The following is a 20,305-nucleotide window of genomic DNA, read 5'->3' on the forward strand; positions in this document are numbered from 1 at the left end:
GTCACATCAGTCCTCGCAATGACAGAAGCACATGCACACATACACAAAGAGACATCAGTTAGTCAATGCAGTGGTGGCTCTACATGGTCTCCATGGACAGATCCATCATGAATTAAGATAACTGTGTGTGTGTGTGTGTGTGTGTGTGTGTGTGTGTGTGTGTGTGTGTGTGTGTGTGTGTGTGTGTGTGTGTGTGTGTGTGTGTGTGTGTGTGTGTGTGTGTGTGTGTAGCACTGGCTCAGCGAGCTGGAGATTCTCGCGATGGTTTTTGCTGCAGCGATTCACGACTTCGAACACACAGGAACCACCAACAACTTCCACATCCACACCAGGTGACGAACACTAACACAATCAGATTTCATATTATCTAAAGACAGCTCCATAAGATTTAGGACTTCACAAATCACTTAAATATCTGATAACAAAAAAACAGGACTCAGAGTCTGAAGCTGTACTTTAGCATGAAGATGCTTTGAGCTGAATGCTAACATGCTGATCAGCAGTTATAATGTTTATCCATGCATCATGTTCAATATATTAGCTTAATTTGTTGGCATGGAAACACGAGGTAATTAGTACCGAACACAAAGCACAGCTGAGGCTAATGGGAATGTATTAAAACTGTCATGTATTCATACTAACGGTACAAAGTCATTTAAAATATTGGTATTATAGTCTAAAAATTGCATGTTCAATTGTATCATGGAGCTTTTACTAATCCTGCTAATTTGCATCTCTGCTGCTATTATGTGCAGTGAGTTCAGAGAATTTACGTAACTACTTGTCTTGTGTTAAAACATGCATGTGATTAAATAATTAAAGAGAATATTAAAAGGAAATTCCTCATGTTTGATAAATTATTTAATTGTAATTGACATATATTCAGAAAAAGCCTATGGAAAGTTAATCTAGTTTAAGAGCTCACTCAGATCAAAAAATACATTTGTGTCAGATTTATAGTTTAGGCATCTATAAATTGATCATAATTCATCCTAAAGGGAACTTGAATGTCTGAACCGACAACTCTTTACGGAGGCGGCAGGACAAAAGTCAGATGATTACCAAACTAGGATTCATATGTCCGTCTGTGTTAACATTCAGCTACTTTTACATTTGTTCAAATATTTCAAGGTCACCGAAGTAGTCAGTCCCGTCATCTCTGGTGCAGTGAAGGTGACGTTTGACTGACAGCATGACGACAGGGGACGTCGCTGTCTAAATGGTTGCTGTGTTTGACAGATCGGAGGTGGCCATTCTGTACAACGACAGGTCGGTGCTGGAGAACCATCACGTCAGCGCTGCCTACAAGCTGATGGCAGAGGAGGACATGAACATCCTGGTCAACCTGAACAAGGACGACTGGAGGTTTGCACTCATACACACACGTTTGTACTTCTGTTTTTGGAAGGATCCTCAGTGCATTCGCTAACCCGTACCCTGATCTTTGCCATCACAACGAAATGCCAAACTCCAGTATGTGTCCCTCGTGCGTATAATGGACTCACTGAGGTTCTTTAAATGATGATTAACTGTCAATACTTGAAAAAAAGGACAATATAGACATAATCTGTGAATCCCCAAAGACTACTAATCTTCCAGATTAAAATATTGTTCCTTCGATTGAGCTGTTTTCTATCCAGATAGAATTTAGAAAATGGTTAAAAATCTTTTTATGATTTAGTAGTTTGATAATTGTTTTACTCCAGGTGGTTAGAAGAGTCTTTGGTGACTTTAGAAAAACCTCCACAAGAAAGTGTCTACACATAACCTTGTGGGACCTTCTGGGGTTATTTAAAACCTAATTCTATCTATAACCTTAAAACCAAGTCATAACCTTCAAACAGCCAATTGTGCAAATTGAGGACCGCCCTGCATGTCCTCACGCTACAAACATGTCTTCAAAAGCCTGTAAAAGTCTTAACACACAGAGTTGTGTTCCCACCACTAGTGAGGACATTACATTGACTTCCATATGTTTCCTGGAGGTTTATCCCTTACCTGAAACCAAACCTTCATCCTGAAACTAAATGATTTATGGGGACTTGCTTTTTGTCCCCAAAAGAAGCTTGAGTCCCCACAACGTACCCACAGCATGAACAGCACACCCACACGCAGATCACTGATAAATTGCTATTTCAGAGCTGATGTCAACTGATCACTGATGACTGTATGTATTGATTATCGGCAGGGAGCTGAGGTCTCTGGTGATAGAGATGGTGATGTCCACAGACATGTCCTGTCACTTCCAGCAGATCAAGACCATGAGGAACGTGCTGACACAGACACACACAGCACTGCAACCAGGACCACCGACCACCGAACAATAGTAAATACGATCTTACTGTTTATAATGACTGGTTATGAATAGATCATCATCATCATCAACTATATTACACCTTGTTGTGTGTAATAATGGAAACAATTTGGTATATGGATTAAATCATGTGTAACTGAATAATTTGGCCTCTAATGAGAATGAAAACTATGTTTTTGTAACTCTTGTTAAAACATGAAAGACATGCTGTGATTTCATGTTCAGTTTAATTTTCTCTCTGTTACTATCAATCATCCTTCCTTCAAGTGTGGACTCAATTTTCAATAAATGTATCATCATGACCAAATAGGAAAACAGCTTTAACTGAATCACTGTCTGTTTCATTCATTGCACATTTGTGGATTTATTTCAACAGAAGACACATTCAAAACAATGACACTCCAAAAAGGGCTTTTGGCATCTTATTTTATTTTTTATTTTATCAACCTATGAACTGACATAGATGTACCTACAAATACTTTTTTTTTTTTCACATTTTCAAATTATTCATTACATGGCTGTTGAATTTGCTTATATTTGTATTTATATACTGACAGGGGGGGCAGGGACAAAAAGCAGTGGAAGTGTATTGTCCATAAACAATGACATTTAAGGCCTTTAATCTATTTTTTAAATGCCTAAAGCTACAGATAGTGATTTAGTTTGACGTTTTGTGTTGTTTCATTTTAAAATGCTTGTTAAAATGATCTGCTGCAGATAAGTTGGAGGATATTGCTCTTTTTTGGTTGTTTTCATGAGACATTGGTGAATCCAGCTGGATAACATTATCGTATGTATTGTCATTTCTGCTTGACTGCAGCCTGCCATTGAATCTGCAGACTTTCAGATTATATTATTGTGGACATTGGAACAACTTCTTTCTGTTATTTTCTGTAGTTCTTTGGCATCAACTTTGTGGGAGTCAAGGTCAATAAAAAGTTAGCGAGAAGTAGTGTTAGTTAGCCGTGGTAACTAACATTACATGCATTACATTATAATGTTATGGATTGGATGGTACTGTGCAGCCGGCTGCAGCGAGAAACTAAAATTAGTGTATGTTGGCAGCCGGGGCGCCATAACAGTACTGAACCTTCTGAACCTTTTTTTAGTCACTTCTGTGGGTGTTTCAATAAAATATCCTCCAGTAAAAATATGTTTTATGTGAGTATTTTATGTTATCATAAATTGTATCTTTAAATGTCTTAATTCAACATCCTTAAACTTGCAGATTCCCTGAACTAATGGTCATTCATCACTGAAATGACTTTTCACCACCCCAATTTGCAGAATTAGATTACTCCATACAGACTTGAAGGCTGCTGTCTGGCAGACTGTGTGAGACCGGTCCATCTGATGGAGACAGCCAGATCATTAGTGGGAGTTTGTTGCGATGGCCCAACATAAGGTCCTGCAGACTGGGACCAGATTGGCCTGTGTAGGGGCTTGAACAGGAATAGAACCGAATCTCCCCCCTCTCTGTCAGTCCTGATGGAGGTATGGAGGAGGGGTGGAGGCGGGGCGGTTGTCACGCTTGGATGAGATTCTGGGGAAGACGCTGTCATCAGCTTGTCAAAATGCTGGTTCTGCTCGTGCTGCTACAGCCGCCGCAGGAGGGCTGAACGCTCTGCACACTCTGAACAGAATACCACCTAAAATACCAGAGACTGACGAGGAGCCGGGTTTCACCTTCATGGAGGCTATGAATTATTTTTAGCTCAAATTTAAAGGTTGAAAAAGAAGATCCTGTCAAATTCAAGAACATTCTTGCTTTATTCTTTTTAGTTCCTGTTAAAATGACTTTAATGTAATTTGTTTGTTGTCTTTCTCTCTCCAGTATAGACAAAGTGAAGGTTTTGTCTCTGATGCTTCATGCTGCAGACATCAGTCATCCAGCCAAAGCCTGGCCGCTGCACTACCGATGGACTCACAGTCTGATGGAGGAGTTCTTCAGACAGGTTTCTAAATGCATTCCCTAATCTTTACCCTAACCTAAACCTGGAAACTAAATCAAAGTGTCAAAACTGTAATTGGTCCTCACAAAGATGGACGAGCAAGTCTAGTCAAAGACAAGACCTCCACCAGGCAGACTTTATAATCACAATTTACAGCTTACAACTAACAGTTGATCATTTATACGCAAAATAGTACGTTCAAAGTTTCTTTTAATCAAGTTTATTGAATTTACTTTCAATAAGATAAACAATCATTCTGCCTGCAGGTAACATAAATGACAGACTAACACACAGCATTTACATATACATTTACACAACTTTTCTTTAAAGAAAAAACACTTACAAAAGATAATTACAAAGTTGACACTTGATCACATTTGAATGAAAATCTTTGCACTAGCAAGTCAACTTTATCTAATTGTATTTGTTTTGTTGCAGATTTTGCTTTATCATCAAATTTGTGAAATTCATATCAATTTAATCTTTAAACTGATGCCTTGTTCAGAGAATTATCCAAACTCACAAAAGAATTGGACAAACAAGGTGAATATTATAATGAATGAAAAATAACGACTCAATCCCATCCTGGGGTGACATAAATTGGTTTAGGGTCGGTGTAAATTCATTTTGGTTCGTCGAGGCCTGCTTCTGCCTGTTCAGCCATTGAACTACCTGTTAGCCAGATTAGCAGCTGCTTGCTAATCAATAAATATAATTGTTCTTGTGTAATTGACTTTAGCCTACACACACACACACACACACACACACACACACACACACACACACACACACACACACACACACACACACACACACACACACACACACAAGTTGATTGTTGATGAAAGGCAACATGATTGCAGATATGATTCAATTGCTCAGGTTTTTTTTTTTTAATTGTATTTTGTGTTTATCAATATTTTTATATGTAAAATTTAAAATATGCAGGAATGCACATGGATGGTAACATAAACAAAATCATATTTTCTTTGTTTTGCTTTGTTTGTCAGGCTCAAGGGAAAAAAAAAACCCTGCATGCTAATACCATAGAGTTGATTTGAGTACTGCTCATGTTATCTTGGTGACTGTATCATTTCCAGGGAGATAAAGAGGTGGAGCTCGGCCTTCCTTTCTCTCCTCTCTGTGACCGCAAAGCTACCATGATCGCCCAATCACAGATAGGTAAGAAGAAAACATTAATCAATCACAAGTATGTACCTCAAGCAGGTAAAGGAGGATAGTAGTATGAAACATATTGTTCTATAGGACCAGGAGGTTGGCAGTGTACATTGACTTTGGTTCAACAGTGACTCCTGCTGGTGCTTTGAAGAACTGAACTTTCTTTTTGGGGCCAGCTGCAGCTGCAGTTTATTCCAGTTCAAGTTTTGTTGTAATATCAGTGTTTCCTTAGTACCTCTCTGTAGTTGTTAGTAAATATTTACACCTACTGACTACTAGATGGATTTTACCTGCTTCAAGAATTTAAAAAAACTAAATGCATTAGTCTCTCTGGACTTCCCAGACGAGTTAATTAAAATTGAAGACAGCATACCAGCCATCAGCAAATAGTATGTGAAAGGCTGCAGGGACTGGATGATGTCAAATAACCTGTTGGTTATCGATTCAGTCAAAAGTACGATCAGCAGGCTGCACATGTGCAGATATGGCTTGTACATACTTGTCATTTGAAATTGAATTGTCTGACGGATCTCTTACAGAAACATGACGCTGCAGTTTGCATCCTTCTTTAGCATGTTAAATGCTTTCTGACTGGATTAGTTAGTCATCAATTAACTTTACTAGCTTACTTTTATAGCAGCTCACTTGTTAAATGTGCTAGCACTTAGCAGAAGCAGAAAAAAGTAGGGATGATGGTGCAACCAGATCTTGATCAGCATTATTTATTATACTTTAAAAAGATGAACTTGTGTCGATCAATTATTGCTCTATTGTTCCACTACGTTTCACAGCTTTCCTTCTCTCCTCGGTCTCCCTGCGGTCTCAGGTTTCATAGACTTCATCGTAGAGCCGACCTTCAGCGTTCTGATTGACACAACAGAGAAGGTGGTTGGTCCTCTGATAGAAGAAGACAGGAAGGCCAGAGAGACTGGAAACAGGAGGTCCAGGTACTAATACTACTGTATGGGAAGTAGTTCAGGCTCTGACAGGGACATTACTTTTCAATGAGCGTATTAGACATGGGGTTGATTTTAAAAATGTGAAACTGTGAGAAAAAAAAGGTTTAACTTTGTCAAACAAATGTGAATGAATGTCCACAGCATGCACTTAGAAATCAAATGGGGAAACAGATCTGTCAAAGCTTGCCTGACAATCATCACTTTTTTCTTCAGTACCACAGTAATCCAGTAATAGTTCTGTTGCCTGTGATCATGAGTGACCAGACGCTGGCTAAAAGTTGTTCCAACAGTGGCAGTAGTTGCAGAGTTTTGGCGCACAACATCCAGTGTATGCTGATCAATTGGTTAAAGGCTTCTCAAACAGTCTCAGTTAGGATGCAACAACTGGAAGCAATCCTCAGTGCAGCGTGGACAGATCTCTTTATTCACAGTGAATTTGGGTCAGGCTCATGTTGCTGTGTCCGCTAACAGAATGGGTTGTAATAGTTTTCCATCGATACATTGGTTCACAAATGAGCCTAAATGTCGCGTGCATGTTTATCCGTTTTCACACAAAAGCTGAATTTCACTTGAGTTGTTTATATGCAAGAGCTGGAAAAGAACACATAAATCAATTTTACAATACGAGCATGTTGCTCCGGATGGGATTGAAAGCTGTTTTCACACGATCTCCGAACATTGTCTCCGGTTCAGACATCGTTGAGTTGCCCTTTCACACACAAGAGGAGATTCCAGGGTTTCCTGACTCTGAAGGGTGGACCAATCAGAGACCAGTGGAGGTGGCTAAGTGTGATATCCCAAGGTCTATGCCCATTCGGATGCAATAACTCGACAAGTCCCTATGGAGCACAGCCAGACCCCAACCTGGTTTCAGGGCAAAGAGTCGCCCGTCCCCCACAACAACAGGAGAAAGGCACGCTTTGGGCTGTCGAGGCGTGAAGGTTACACGTTTTCCTGCAGTGGACGAGGATGAAACCTACTGCGAGCTTAAGCTTGAATGTGTGAATGTGATTCACAGGAAAAGGAAACTTTTTGCAAAAACACACGGTCAGGGTAACGTAATAAGCACATGGTTGGGGTTTGTGACAAAAAAAACATGGTTGGGGTGAAGAAAAAACAAAAAACAACTCAAGAAAAACATTGTCACCTCCTTGATTTGAACCTCATTGAGCCGCATGACATGACATTTATGTGCATATAACTTACATGCTTAAAAAAAACGTGTAACTGTCACGCCTAGACAACCCAAAGTGTGGCTATCTCACGTTTTGGTGGAGACCCACATGTTCATGCAGTGAACTTAGTTCTGGTAACACTGAAAAACAATGTAATTTAGGATGTAATTATTACTAGGAAGGGTGATGAATTAATCACAAACAATTTCTAACTTGATTAAAAGGCTGGATTAAAATCACTTCATCAAGCTTTTATTAAACACATAATTTAATTGTGCAAACTTTCAAAATAATCATCCAATAAAAGAACAACTACCTCTGCCTCGATATGAAAATACATTTATTTACATGCAGGTTGTGGTGAAGCGTCTCTGCCAACTGAGTGCTGGCAGGCCAGTCTGTTCTGGGGTCACTTCCAGGAGGAAGAAACCTCACTCACAATCTTACTGGCACATTTGTAATTAGTAACAAATCATTTTTACTTCCTTTGAGATTGGCACTTTCCTCTCCATAGCAACGGTACATGGGGCTCATGGGTATTGTCGTACTTATATGTGTTCTCCATGCCTAACTGTTGTACAAAACATGGTTTCTCAGAAAACTGAACTTATTTAAGCTGGTGGCGACAACATATATTTACAGGGTGATTACATCATCCAGGTTAGTCTTGTATCAAGGATATTGTTTAAAGAAAACACTGAAGGCGCTATTCAGCCTTGCTGCTATTTTTTCCCCAGTGATCAATCATATGGCAATAAAAAAAATCCCTTCCAGCCAAAAAAGTCATTTTTATTTGTGTGGTATCTTCGTAATGTAAAGTCAGTGGATAATACGGAAAGACGTCGGCGGGGCCTGAACCTAGTTCTCCTTGATAAATCTAGCTCCTCCCACTTTGGCTCTCTACAACTCTGCTCTGTTTCAGTCTAACAGGAAGTGGTTCAGTTACCGTGGAGTCGGTGCAGAGACACAGTAGTGGTCGCCATGGGAACAGCGATGATGGACAGATGGACTTCTCTCTGACAGCCATCGACCTGCCGGCTCTGAAGCTCCACCTCTCCAGCGTCATCACCAGCAACAAGGACCGATGGAAAGAGCTGTCTGTGCACGGTACACACACACACACACACACACACACACACACACACACACACACACACACACACACACACACACACACACACACACACCGATTCAAGGTCTCGGTACTTCAATAGGAAACTCTCAGTTGAGCTGCTGCTCCGTGTTCGTCGTCGTGTTCACAGAAGGTGACTTCTCATCTTGTGAAGAACATTTTCGGTTGATTCTTTCCCAGATTTTCATCATAACTTCCACTGATCTTATTCCGAGTGACATAGAAAGAAAGGTATATTTTGTGCAGCACAAATTCCTACAGAGCTTTATAGAAAAATACATTTTGTGTGCGTAATTAAATAAACAGTGCTTTCAAATTTTCAATAATTGTCTTATAATTTTGATTTATCATTGCAGCTCTAAACTTATATAAACATTTGTGTGTGTCGATCATGAACAGAGCTTGCCAATAAGGAGCAAGAGGAAAAAGAGAAATCAGAATTAGAAATCCGATCACATGCCTCACCCAGCCACAGTGTCCCTGACGGACACACCTCTGACCAATCACAGAACTCTGACACCTCCCCTCCTGATGAAACACATGATGACAAGTCACCTGACCACATGCCTTCAGATCACCTGACTTGGAATGGTATGAATATAATAGGTAATAAAAGTAATAACAGGCTATAATACATAACATCATATACAAACACTTCCTAAACTTTAACTTGCGATGAATTGCTGTGGTAACCGCTACAGGGACGGGGCCTGGAGAGGAGGAGGAGGAGGAGGAGGAAAACGACGAAGAAGTGCCTGAAAACGCCTGACGACGCTCCGCGGCGAACTCCCCACTGTGGCAGATCACCATGGCAACAGGCGGCGCAGTGCAATGACAATGAGAGTTCAGACTCCTCTGTTTAAACACAGTGGCCCCTCAGTGGCCCCAAAAGGGCCACCAGACCTTATGTTTACAAGTGACCATGAAAACATCACATTTCAGTGGCAACATTTATTAGATTACAGCTTCTTAGCAGCTTCATGGTCCGTTCACAGTGGTAACAGTGTCCTGTGGTTTTATTAGATACTCAGAGGAATGCAGTCTGTGAAATGAGTGGAAACGTCAACATTTAGATAAAAACAAAGGAAGGCAGGTAAAAAACCAAAGAGCGGACAGTGGCTGAAAAAGTCCCATTCATGCGACAGGTCCGTCTTCGTTGCAGAGGGTTGAATGTCTGACTGAGATATGGAGCTGTTAAGAAGCAGCTGTGAAGGATCTGTGAATACAGCTGAGCACAGCGAAAGGTAAATTCTTACACACCTCTTAAAATATATGTTCAACGTGTGATTGATTGCTGCTCTGCTCTCTCTCATGGCTTCAAATTATCCAAGTGTGTTGTTCTTGAGGCCACGCCCCAATCTGTGATGTCAGAGCTAATAAAACGAAAATCGATTGATTCTGTAGGGTGTTGGAGCTGCTCGCCCCGCTATCAAGGCAGCCCCGTGATTCAGGCAGATCGAGGCTCAGTGTCAACACACTCGGCTGTGTTCTGGCAGCTTCTCACTTCACTGTTTTTGAAAGAATTGGCAAATTTAGCTGCATTTGGACCAAGCGGCAACTAACAGTGACCTCACCCATTGGTTTGTAAATGGCTGAAATGAAGCCTCGAGTTTTGATTTTGCTAGTCCCGAGCGGTTTGGAGCCGGACGTGGCCATATTTGGATGAGCTGGGGAGGAGCGAGCGGGGGGATCTAACTGGATCTGACTGCTACGTCTCGCCCACCGACAGCTGTAACCTGACTGCACCACTGGCCTGTCAATCAAACAGACACGCCCCTGAAAACACTTCTTTTTGAAGCTTATTTTCTAATTCATGACGGGATTATTTTCAGATGGACCTCCAGAAAACGAATAAGAAATTTAAAAAAATTAAATAACTTGTGGGGAAATTGAATTGACTTCATGAGACTCGTTGAATGGGAGTCGATGGAGGTTTTTTGGAGCCGACCTGTAGTTGCACTCAGTGGTATTACAGCTCAAGACACTTCCGCCTCATTTTTCAGACCTGGAAGCTACGTCCACTTTTGTATACAGTCTCTGATTCGGACCGACTACAACCATGTGTGGTGGCGTGAAATTGGGAAGACGCAGACCTGATTGAGTTTCAACACATGATTTGTACGTGGGCCGAGTTATTTCCTCCGGCCTCCCAGTTTTGGACCAAAACATATTGGACCAATTCAATTCAGACTGAAATGTCTCGAAGGATTTCCATGAAGCGTTCATGGTGTCCAGAAATGTATTTTATTGACTTTGGTGATCCCTTAACTTTTACTGTAGTGCCATGGAGAGGTTGTTATTTTTAAAGGTTTTGAGTGATATGTCGTCACAGCTATTCATCGATTGGATTGGATCATTTACCTTTTCAACTAGTGCCATTATCAGGCCAGGGTTAATAAAAAAAATTTTTTATCCGGCATTTGACCAACTATCTAGAAAAACTGTGCACGTTGTGCTTAGAGCTAATTAACAGCATGCTAACACGTTAAACTAATATGGTGAACATTATACCTGCTACACATTAATATTATCATTGTCAGCATGTCAGCTTGCTTGGTCACTGCTGTAGACCACATGTTGTAAATAGAATGGTCATATTTTCTTTACAAGTATTTGGTAATAGTACAAAATATATTTTTGCTCATGCACAACTTTAAGAAAGTGTTCAGACTGAGAGCAAAACTAATTTAAGGTATAGTTCAGTAAAGCCGAAGCAGAGATATGAGCTTTGAGATGGTGCAAAGTGAAGTCTGTGGAGGCTGACGATGTTTCAGCGTTGTTTGTTTACTGTAAATGTTAAATGTTTACTGTTTCAAAACCAGATGAAATAATAGTATTTAAATAATAGCAACCCCAGTTTTTTTTGGTGTGTAAACCTCAATGTTTTTTTTTTTGAGGACACCATTTTCCTGAAGAGTAATAACTTGCTTTTGGAAAAGAGAAGTTCCAGGCTGAGGAATTCCCATAGAGATTTTTGCAGAGAGGCTTTAAACGCTGGAATCGACTATTTATACCGATTCCCTGACATGAATTCCTCCTCAGTCCTGTATCGTCCTCTGTATCACAAGATACACGTATTTAAAACATCAAATCAAATTTGCCCAAATATGTTGTGTCATTTTTGGAGAGATCAGAGATTCAGTTCTTGCCGAAAGCAAATCATGTGTCATTGAAGTGGATATGAAAGCCGCAATAAGGCTGATTGTTCCTGCTGTGACGTCAACAGTTTGAACCCTCAGAGAGCAGAACAGCAGCAATGAATCAGTGTGGATTTATTTACATGTTTAACGTGACCACTTCATAGGACCTTATAGGCCGATGTACACACAGTTTAGCATAACATTGTGCTCTCCGTCCGTGTAGAAACAAAAAGGAGAACAAAAGGTCAGTGGAAACAAAGAAGTCTGAGGAGGTGCAATTGTGAGAAAATAATCTGAATTTTACTTTAAGCTGGCCGGAGTTCAGAGTTCAGGCAGCGTCTGTTGTTTCTGAACTCGGTTTGGTTGCTGTCACTTCTCCCAACTGTGAATAAAGAACAGTGCCCGCCATAGTATCACCGTGGTGACGATGGCATCAGCAAAAGCAGTTTCTATAGCAACGGCTAATGGGCCGAAGGGTGGTGGCAAAATGGCCGATGGTGAAAACTCTTTCGATCCTCTGAGCACTGTGTTTGTTAATGCAGCGTGTGCTATAGTCATTGTGTCCTCTTTGGCTCTGTGTGTGTGGATGTGGTTTTGAGTGTGTTTGAGAGGGAGTATGTGTGTGTGCATGTGTGTGTGTGTGTGTGTGTGTGTATACTGCACAGCTGTTTTCTGTATTATTGTATTAAACATTGAGAGCTGCAGGACTCTGCTGTGATCACTTTATTCAAGTTGGATTTCTTTCTTCGGATGGTTAAAGGTCATGTTTGAACTTTACTGCCCTCCAAAGGCAAAACACGGTAACTACAAATCTGGCAGTGGAGTTATAACCAACATCTGACTGTAACATATGATTTACCATATATACAAATATTAGATATTATATAGGGAGCGGGTCCTCTTCCACTTAACCTGCCATGTTGCACCACCATGTTTCTACAGTTGCTCAAAAGAGATGTCTCCAGAGAGCTTTACATGTTTCTAATAGGTGTCGTGGCCACCATACATGATCTTACACACGATAAGGATGATGGGAAGGTCGACTCAGTTTGTTACAACCTGTGACTTCACTGCGATTACACGTAGATAAATATCTATTCTTTTCAAATTACATTTGTGGATTTACAACATTTGCCAAACTTCTACGATTCTTATCTTTTTATTAACCTTTATTATTGGAATTTATTAGGTTATGTTGTTTCCTCATTTTACTCCAAGCTATCTGGCACTCGTTGTGGCGGACCCTCCATCTGAACACAGTCAGGAATGAGGTTGTAGGGCCTGGAATTAGATGAGCTAAAATCAGACTCATAATATCTGCGTGAAGTTGTTTTCACCGTTTTTTGAAATTTAGGAACAAACCCAAAAGTATGAATAAAAAAGCAACAAAAACAGACAGAAAGCTGCTCTTTGTCTCAGACAAACAGTAGATCCAACTACAACAACAAAATGCAGATTAGCATCTAACCTGGTAGTGTAAAGGATGTGTATCTTATACAAAAGTAAAGAAAGTGCATATGGACCAGTGCAGAAACCTTTTGATGCCTGACTCTCGTGCAGTTTAAAGATCATGTTCTGGGTTTTGTACCCTCATGGTTGAAATGCACTTATTGTAAGTCGCTTTGGATAAAAGCATCAGCTAAATGAAATATAATCATCACACTGTCTGAGAGATGTGTATGAATACAAATCAACCCTCCGCTCATATGAACTGCAGTTCAGCTGCCAGTCACCAATCCGATGTTCCTGTTGTTGCGGCGGTTCTCGTTCTGTGACTGCACTACAAATACGCACCAACAGAGGGCAGCAGAGACTTCGTTTCATTTACAAACAGATGTAATGGAACATTTTGGGAAATAAACAGTTGGACAATGTGAGATGGCATTTTCATTATTATTTCAATTGTAATCTGAGAGTGGGAATGGGTGCACAGTATTGTTTGTTTCCTTCAACAGGTCATAAATAAAATATATGTAAGATAAATCTCAAACGTTGCTGATGTAAACAAACTTTCCATTATTAAAAGACCTTTTAATCAGTGACAGCAGACTCTACTCACATTATTCGGAGACTTCGAGACTATATTCCTAATTTCGATCACACGTCATAAACATATTTTATATGATAAGGAACAACAGTGAAGTATATTTCTTCTGACTTTATTAGACATCGATGTTGCTGTCTCCAAATTAAACAATCCAAAGCAGTTTGTCTTTTTACTGATAATCTGTGTTAATGCTGCTTAGCCACTGATTAGTCCAGTTTAGAAACACTTCAAATGTCTTCATTCACATTCCTCAGCTCCTAATTAACAGCAGCAGCAACACAAGAGAAATCTTGTGGAAAGTTCTCTTAAATCCAGACCTCTGATGCAACTATTGTTACAAAGGAATCCTGGAATTTACATCAATGTTAGTAGGATTGGACAAAATTACAATGTATTTGAACAATATGAGGAAATTATACTTTATTTATAAAGTATACTTTATATTTATTCTTATGTTTATGGTTATTCATATATTTTTAGCATGATGTCAAAAATATCCAGGAGAAGTTGTAAACTGATTTTCAGATCAACAGGCCAAAAGGACAGCCAGAGGTCATTTTTAAAGGGACAATCAAATATGTTGTATACATAAAGGTCACTGCACTCTGTATGAAAAAGACTATTTACATTTCGAAATCATTCACAAAATATCTTTAGGAGAGTTTCGTTAAGTCTGAAAAAATACTCCAGATGATGTAAAAGGGATGTCATCAGATTGGGCTTGGAGACCACATATATTTTTTTTTTATCATAAAGTTTAAAGCTGCGCTAATCATTATTTTTACACTAACTATAAATCACATGACTGCACTAAATAATACTTGGTTTTTTTTAACTGTGATGTTTCAACTCTTCTCTTTCACAGGCCACAACTTTAATGTTTTTTGTTCATTTATTTTTAATCACCAAAACAACAGTGAATATTGGACTTTCATCCGCTGCACAAACACACCACTCCAAATGAATCCATTCCTCAGTGTAGTGCCTTCATGTACCAGGATGCATTGTGTGTGAGCTTCTTATGCCAAACTCCCAAGTCCTTCGGTGGTTCTTGACCAGTCTTTCCTCTTGTAGACACTCAACAAAGAAAAATATTAGCAGCCTGACGATATTGTTTACAGAGAGCATTCATCCATCATCTATACCAGCTTCACTCCTTTGAACCTTCTTGCTGTTACGAGACCGTTCCAACCTCTGCACCACCATGCTCCTCCTTTTCAGGGCAGAAGATAGAAAAGAAGGTGGTTATTCATCAAGAAGCTACAAGTACTGATCACATACTGTAACCTTAGTAGCTGCTGTTAACACAAACAACACAGTGTGATAGAAACCTGCTCGACCAACGTTACTCATCTCAACGTTGATCATCTGCCCTTTGGGCCCGATTTCAGTTGTTTTTTCCAGTTTATAGTTAGCAGTGTTGGGGAGTAACTAGTTACATGTAGATAGCTCCATGTAATTTAAAGTAAATGTAATTTTAAGCAGTTACAATTACTCTGAAAAAAAAAAAATATGTAATTAAATTGTAATGTAATTGTAAATGTAATTAAATCTGATTGAAGTTTGACGGTAATCAGTTTACTGTTGTGAAGTTTAATTGATCCTTTAGGACTTTTCAACTTCATTGCCCCTTTAAAAATATGTTTGAAAAAGTAATCAAATGTAATAAGTTGCATTACTGTGAAGTAAATCCGACGGTGACCGTCAGTATCCTGAAGAAGGTCTCCAGCATACCTCTGTCCACGTAAGGAGTTCAACTGTTATGCATTGTACAACACACATGGCTTTTTGGATTGGCACTGGCGACAGCATCAAACAAAAACCGCCTACGCTGAGATTCATTGCAGCAGATTGATTTAGTTTCTGTTGGCATCGGACAGACATTTAATCAAAGGCAACAGTCACTGTTTCTTTTCAGCAGCTGAGTTTTTCTATGCTCACCACGGATCATAAGTTTTTGCACGTCTAATGCTAGCACAGCGTCTGCTCCAAAAAATACGAATCAATGTCACCTACAAAACTGAAATGTGAATAACAGCCTCTGTAGCAATATTTTGGGATGACATTTTTCACTTTTGGAAACATAGCTAGTTGAAGTACAAGCAAAGAGATCAGGCTTTTTAGTTTCTGAGCAGCATCTAGAGCGCCCCCTGGTGACCAAGAAAGCTCGATTAGATCTTATATGGCCTCCTGACTCAGCAGAATATCCCCAAACAACATCTGGAAATAAATGAGTTTTATTCTCTGAATTCAGAGGGTGAATCTAACGGGTGACAGCAGCACCCTGTGAAGTCTGGCCAGCTCATTATAATTATGACTTTAATTCTGATTGGCGGTGTTTGCCAGCAGACGGGCCTGTGTCAGCAGCTGACGAGGGCTTCAGCTTTGCCAACTTAATTTAACCAAGTGGCACGGCCCTGATCAAAGGCCAACTCCCTGATCACGTTTCGATTTACTGTATGTTTAGGCATTTTGACTGATTCTATTGATCTCCGTGTGGAAGTTAAGTTATTACTGGTAGGAAAAAAGACAAACATAAGCACACAATGCATAGAAGTAAGGTAAAAAAAGAAAAATGAATATGAAACCATGATAAATCATAAGTTCTACTAAAGGTTTGATGTATTAGCAGTGGCAAGTTTATGTTAAATTATAATGCCAAAACTGCCAATGCACCTTCAATTAACGTCATCAACGGAGTAATTAATAGGACATCCATCCATTATCTATACCCACTTTATCCTGAACAGCGTCATGGGGGGGGGCTGGAGCCTATCCCAGCTCACTTTGGATGAAGGCAGGGTTCACCTGGACAGATCGCCAGCCTATCACAGGGTCAACACTTATAGACAGACGGAAACAAAGACCATTCACGCTCTCATTCACACCTAAGGGCAATTTGTAGAACCACCAATTAACCTGACGTGCATGTTTTTGGATGGTGGGAGGAAGCTGGAGTACCCAGAGAGAACCCACGCAGGCACAGGGAGAACATGCAAACTCCGCACAGAAAGGCCCGGATTCAAACCTGGAACCTTTTTGCTGTGAGGCTACAATGCTAAACACTGCACCACTGTAGACTGGATATAAAAGTGGACGTAGCTTCCAGGACTGAAAAATGAGGCCGATGTGGAAGTGCTTTGAAGCGCAATAACACTGAAGGCCACATTAGGGTTGGCTCCAAAAACGCTCTAGGTCCATAGACTCCCGTTAAACTTCTCTCATAAAATACAAATAAATAATAAATAAAAACATTTCCACAAGTCATTAAGGTGATAATTACTGCAGTCTCCCCTTCTCATTAGTTTTCTAGTGGTCCATCTGAATAAATTCCATCATTTATTAGATATTAGGCCCCAAAAAGCTGTATATTTGGGGGTTTTACTGTTTAATTGACAGGCCTGTGGTGCAGTCAGGTCACTTCTGGCCTCAAAGATGGCAATGGCCAAAGTACCGACATCAAGGCTTCAGAGCAGCAGTTCACAAACCAATGGGCTACATCACAGTTGATTGCCAATTGCTCCTATAAAGGTTTTACACCGGTATTTCCAGGCCTAATGGATGACATTCAACACAACCTTAAACATAAGCAATACACTCAGTATTACATTTTAGCTGGCTGATGTCTTGTTGGGTCCCTGTACACATAAATGTTCTTGAATAAAATAATCATATGGCTTCTGTGGACTTCCATACGGTTATTGGATTGAATGGGTCAAATGGTGAAAATGAGGGTCTTTTCTCGGAGTTTGTAATCCTAAAAACGTTTCACTGATTGTGGAAGCTTTTATGTTTTAGCAAAAATGAGGACATAAATGCAAACATCATGAGCAGGCAGGCAGTAAAACAAAAAGTGAGCTAACAACAGCAGTTAAAACAGAAACTCAAAACAGAAATGAGTGAAATCCAAACAGACAACGTTTGATAGAGGAACTGACAGGAACAGAGCTGAGACAGAAATAAAGTCCGATATGAAACAACGAGACCATGTGACAGTCTTTGAGTTGAATACTGGGAGTAAATGTGCTGCAGGTGAGGATGGTGTGGTAGACAGGACATAATGGGAACTAGAAAACCAGTGGTAGCTGGGGTTGATTGGGTGACTGGGAGTGACACGGGGAGGTAACCATACAAAACACAAAAGGCAGAAAGACCAAAACCTTGACACATGGAAAATGTACTTTTAGGACCAGTGTGCGTCACGTGATAAATGTGGAAGTTGTAGTAATGCGGTGTGGCCAATGTCCTGAAAACTTTAGCGGCTGTGTGTACTGAGGGAACCACACCAACACCATCAGTCTCTCATGCTAAACATCCCTTCTGGTACTCCTTCATAGTTGTAGGAACATAATCCCACTGTCCATAATGAATGTCACACAAGGCTCAGTTTTCATTACAAATGCAGAAGCTGTGTTTCTTCACCTGCACAGATTGAACTGACGCAATGTTTTTCCTGTTAGGAAAAGTGTGGACCTGACAGGCTGGAGTTTGTGCAACCCTCACAAACACAATACTTAATTGATGAAAAATGTATGAAATGTAACAGTAACTAACTGAAGTAATAACACACTAACTCACAGCTGCTCTGACTCACAAGTGCACAGTGCACTACAACAGAGACTACTCCCGGACATGAATTAATATGACACATTGTGGGGGAAAAAAAAGGTTTCTCAGAGAACTCCTCAAAATGACTTATTTATCTGAGGTTTGTCTTTTCTGTCACATAAAATATAAATTCCTGCATTAACGTCTTAAATTATCATTTCTGTGAAATGTCGAGAACAAATTTATTAAAAAATTCAGCCTGCAAGTTGCTCTCCAATTGTTTTCCATGTTTTCTGTCTGTCAGCAGCCGACCCCTTGGGGTGACCGTGGAGACCATTTGATTGTATTGAAACACTTTAAGATGGCACAGCTGACATCCAAGAGGCAGAACCTTCCCTTTGAAATGAAAGGCCACCACACCAGAAAGTGGTACTAAAGTATAAATTAACTCTTCTTTGCCAACAAGGAATTCAATTTGTAGTGAACGATCAGAGAGGAATGCCCTTAAAGCCCCGTTCAAGTGTCGACTCAGGCAGCTCCTCAACAGTCGGAGAAACAGCTGAGAAAAGAAGCAGCTCGTTGCAGCTCGTTCAGCTCCAGCGAGCAAACATCTTCCCGGTGAAAGGGTCTTATCTTCTCCACTCACAGATTCAATGTTTCCCGAAGTTTGAAAAGCCTTGTGTCAGCCGGGAATCCTTTTTTACTTCTTTAAACAAAAAGCTGGGAAGTTACCAAAGCAAAAAGTCAGTTCTTGTGACCTGCTTTTAAAATCTCACACAGGAACAATAAAACAGGAAAATGCGTCTGCATCACTGGATGGGTATTTCTGTCATAAATGTTTGAGTGACAGATCACATCTTTTGTTTGCTGTGGAAGTAGAAATACAGAACAATATGGGACCACATAAATGGAATCCATGTTTTGGTCACCTGCAGTAAAACTGTAGTATATCATTATTGCTTCCCCTGTCTCTTGTGTTTCCCTAAACCTTTTGTGCAAGGTTTAATAAAAACCCTTTCAAATTTCCCAAACAAGAGTTCTGCATTTGCATCCCCACCTTTTGTTGATTATAGTAATATCTAGTATACCAAGCATGAGATCAAACATGAGGTCAAACAATGCCAAGAGCAAAAACTTAACGCAGGTTTTTATAATAAATTTGACTAGTTTGGAATCAACTGGAGCTACAGCTCTGAAGCGCCCTGTCTGGTGACCCACCAGCAACCTGCTATGAAAATGGAAATGAACAGATTCTAATCCCACCATCACCGGTGATAATGATTATGAGCATGCTAACATGCTAAACTGCAAATGTGGGACATAGTCTGACCAGCAAGATTGATACCAAGAGGAGAAACCACTGTAACAAGTGGGTTCCCTCAGTACAGACACTCAGAAAACCAAAAGCAAATTTAACGTTTTATTAACCAAAAATGTGCAAAGCGCTTTGAGACCGCTAAGGTGATAATGCAGTCTTAAAGCATTTAAGTAAATATTAAAATCCTCTTGTTTGGCTTAAACTTTTCTGGGAACAAAAATCAAGTGAAAATGAAGAACAAAACCGATGCTTAGACCTGTGTTTAGACCTGTCTTTGCGTGCTCCGACAAATCTTAATCAGCAAGACAAAACAAACAGAAAAACACATACGCCTTAGGTGGCTGTGGAATTTCGCTCAATCCAGCTACCACGGGTTGGTTTCTATTGTTTGTAATATATTCGTTGCTTGTGCAATTGCTGTTCCAACGTCCATCCGTCTGTACTTCCATCCATCCGTCCCCTTAAATCCCACTTCATGATATCCAGGTTCACAGGGGGGCTGCAGCCGATCCCAGTTGACTTCGAGTGAAGGCAGAAAGAC

At 40.1% G+C, this 20,305-nt stretch overlaps 1 protein-coding gene across 4 annotated transcripts in view; it reads left to right on the top strand.

Annotated features, from left to right (window-relative positions):
• Positions 1-12,555, top strand: part of LOC138201545 (dual specificity calcium/calmodulin-dependent 3',5'-cyclic nucleotide phosphodiesterase 1A-like) — a 37,605-nt gene extending 25,050 nt beyond the window's left edge. Inside the window, exons 8-16 of one of the 4 annotated variants that reach the window (XM_069155135.1) lie at positions 232-332; positions 1,240-1,365; positions 2,189-2,326; positions 4,149-4,269; positions 5,367-5,448; positions 6,272-6,392; positions 8,502-8,686; positions 9,111-9,317; positions 9,413-12,555. In XM_069155135.1, the coding sequence (XP_069011236.1) occupies positions 232-332; positions 1,240-1,365; positions 2,189-2,326; positions 4,149-4,269; positions 5,367-5,448; positions 6,272-6,392; positions 8,502-8,686; positions 9,111-9,317; positions 9,413-9,480 (1,149 nt within the window). In that variant the 3' untranslated portion in view covers positions 9,481-12,555. Of the gene's footprint in view, positions 1-231; positions 333-1,239; positions 1,366-2,188; positions 2,327-4,148; positions 4,270-5,366; positions 5,449-6,271; positions 6,393-8,501; positions 8,687-9,110; positions 9,318-9,412 lie in introns of those variants that run through there. The other 3 variants (XM_069155136.1, XM_069155137.1, XM_069155138.1) reach the window with 3 other exon arrangements.
• Positions 12,556-20,305: the final 7,750 nt, after the last annotated feature.

Source organism: Embiotoca jacksoni, unplaced genomic scaffold, assembly GCF_022577435.1.
Source record: "Embiotoca jacksoni isolate LCO1_2020_lvr unplaced genomic scaffold, fEmbJac1.0.p SCAF_2, whole genome shotgun sequence".
Classification (NCBI taxonomy): Eukaryota; Metazoa; Chordata; class Actinopteri; family Embiotocidae; genus Embiotoca; species Embiotoca jacksoni.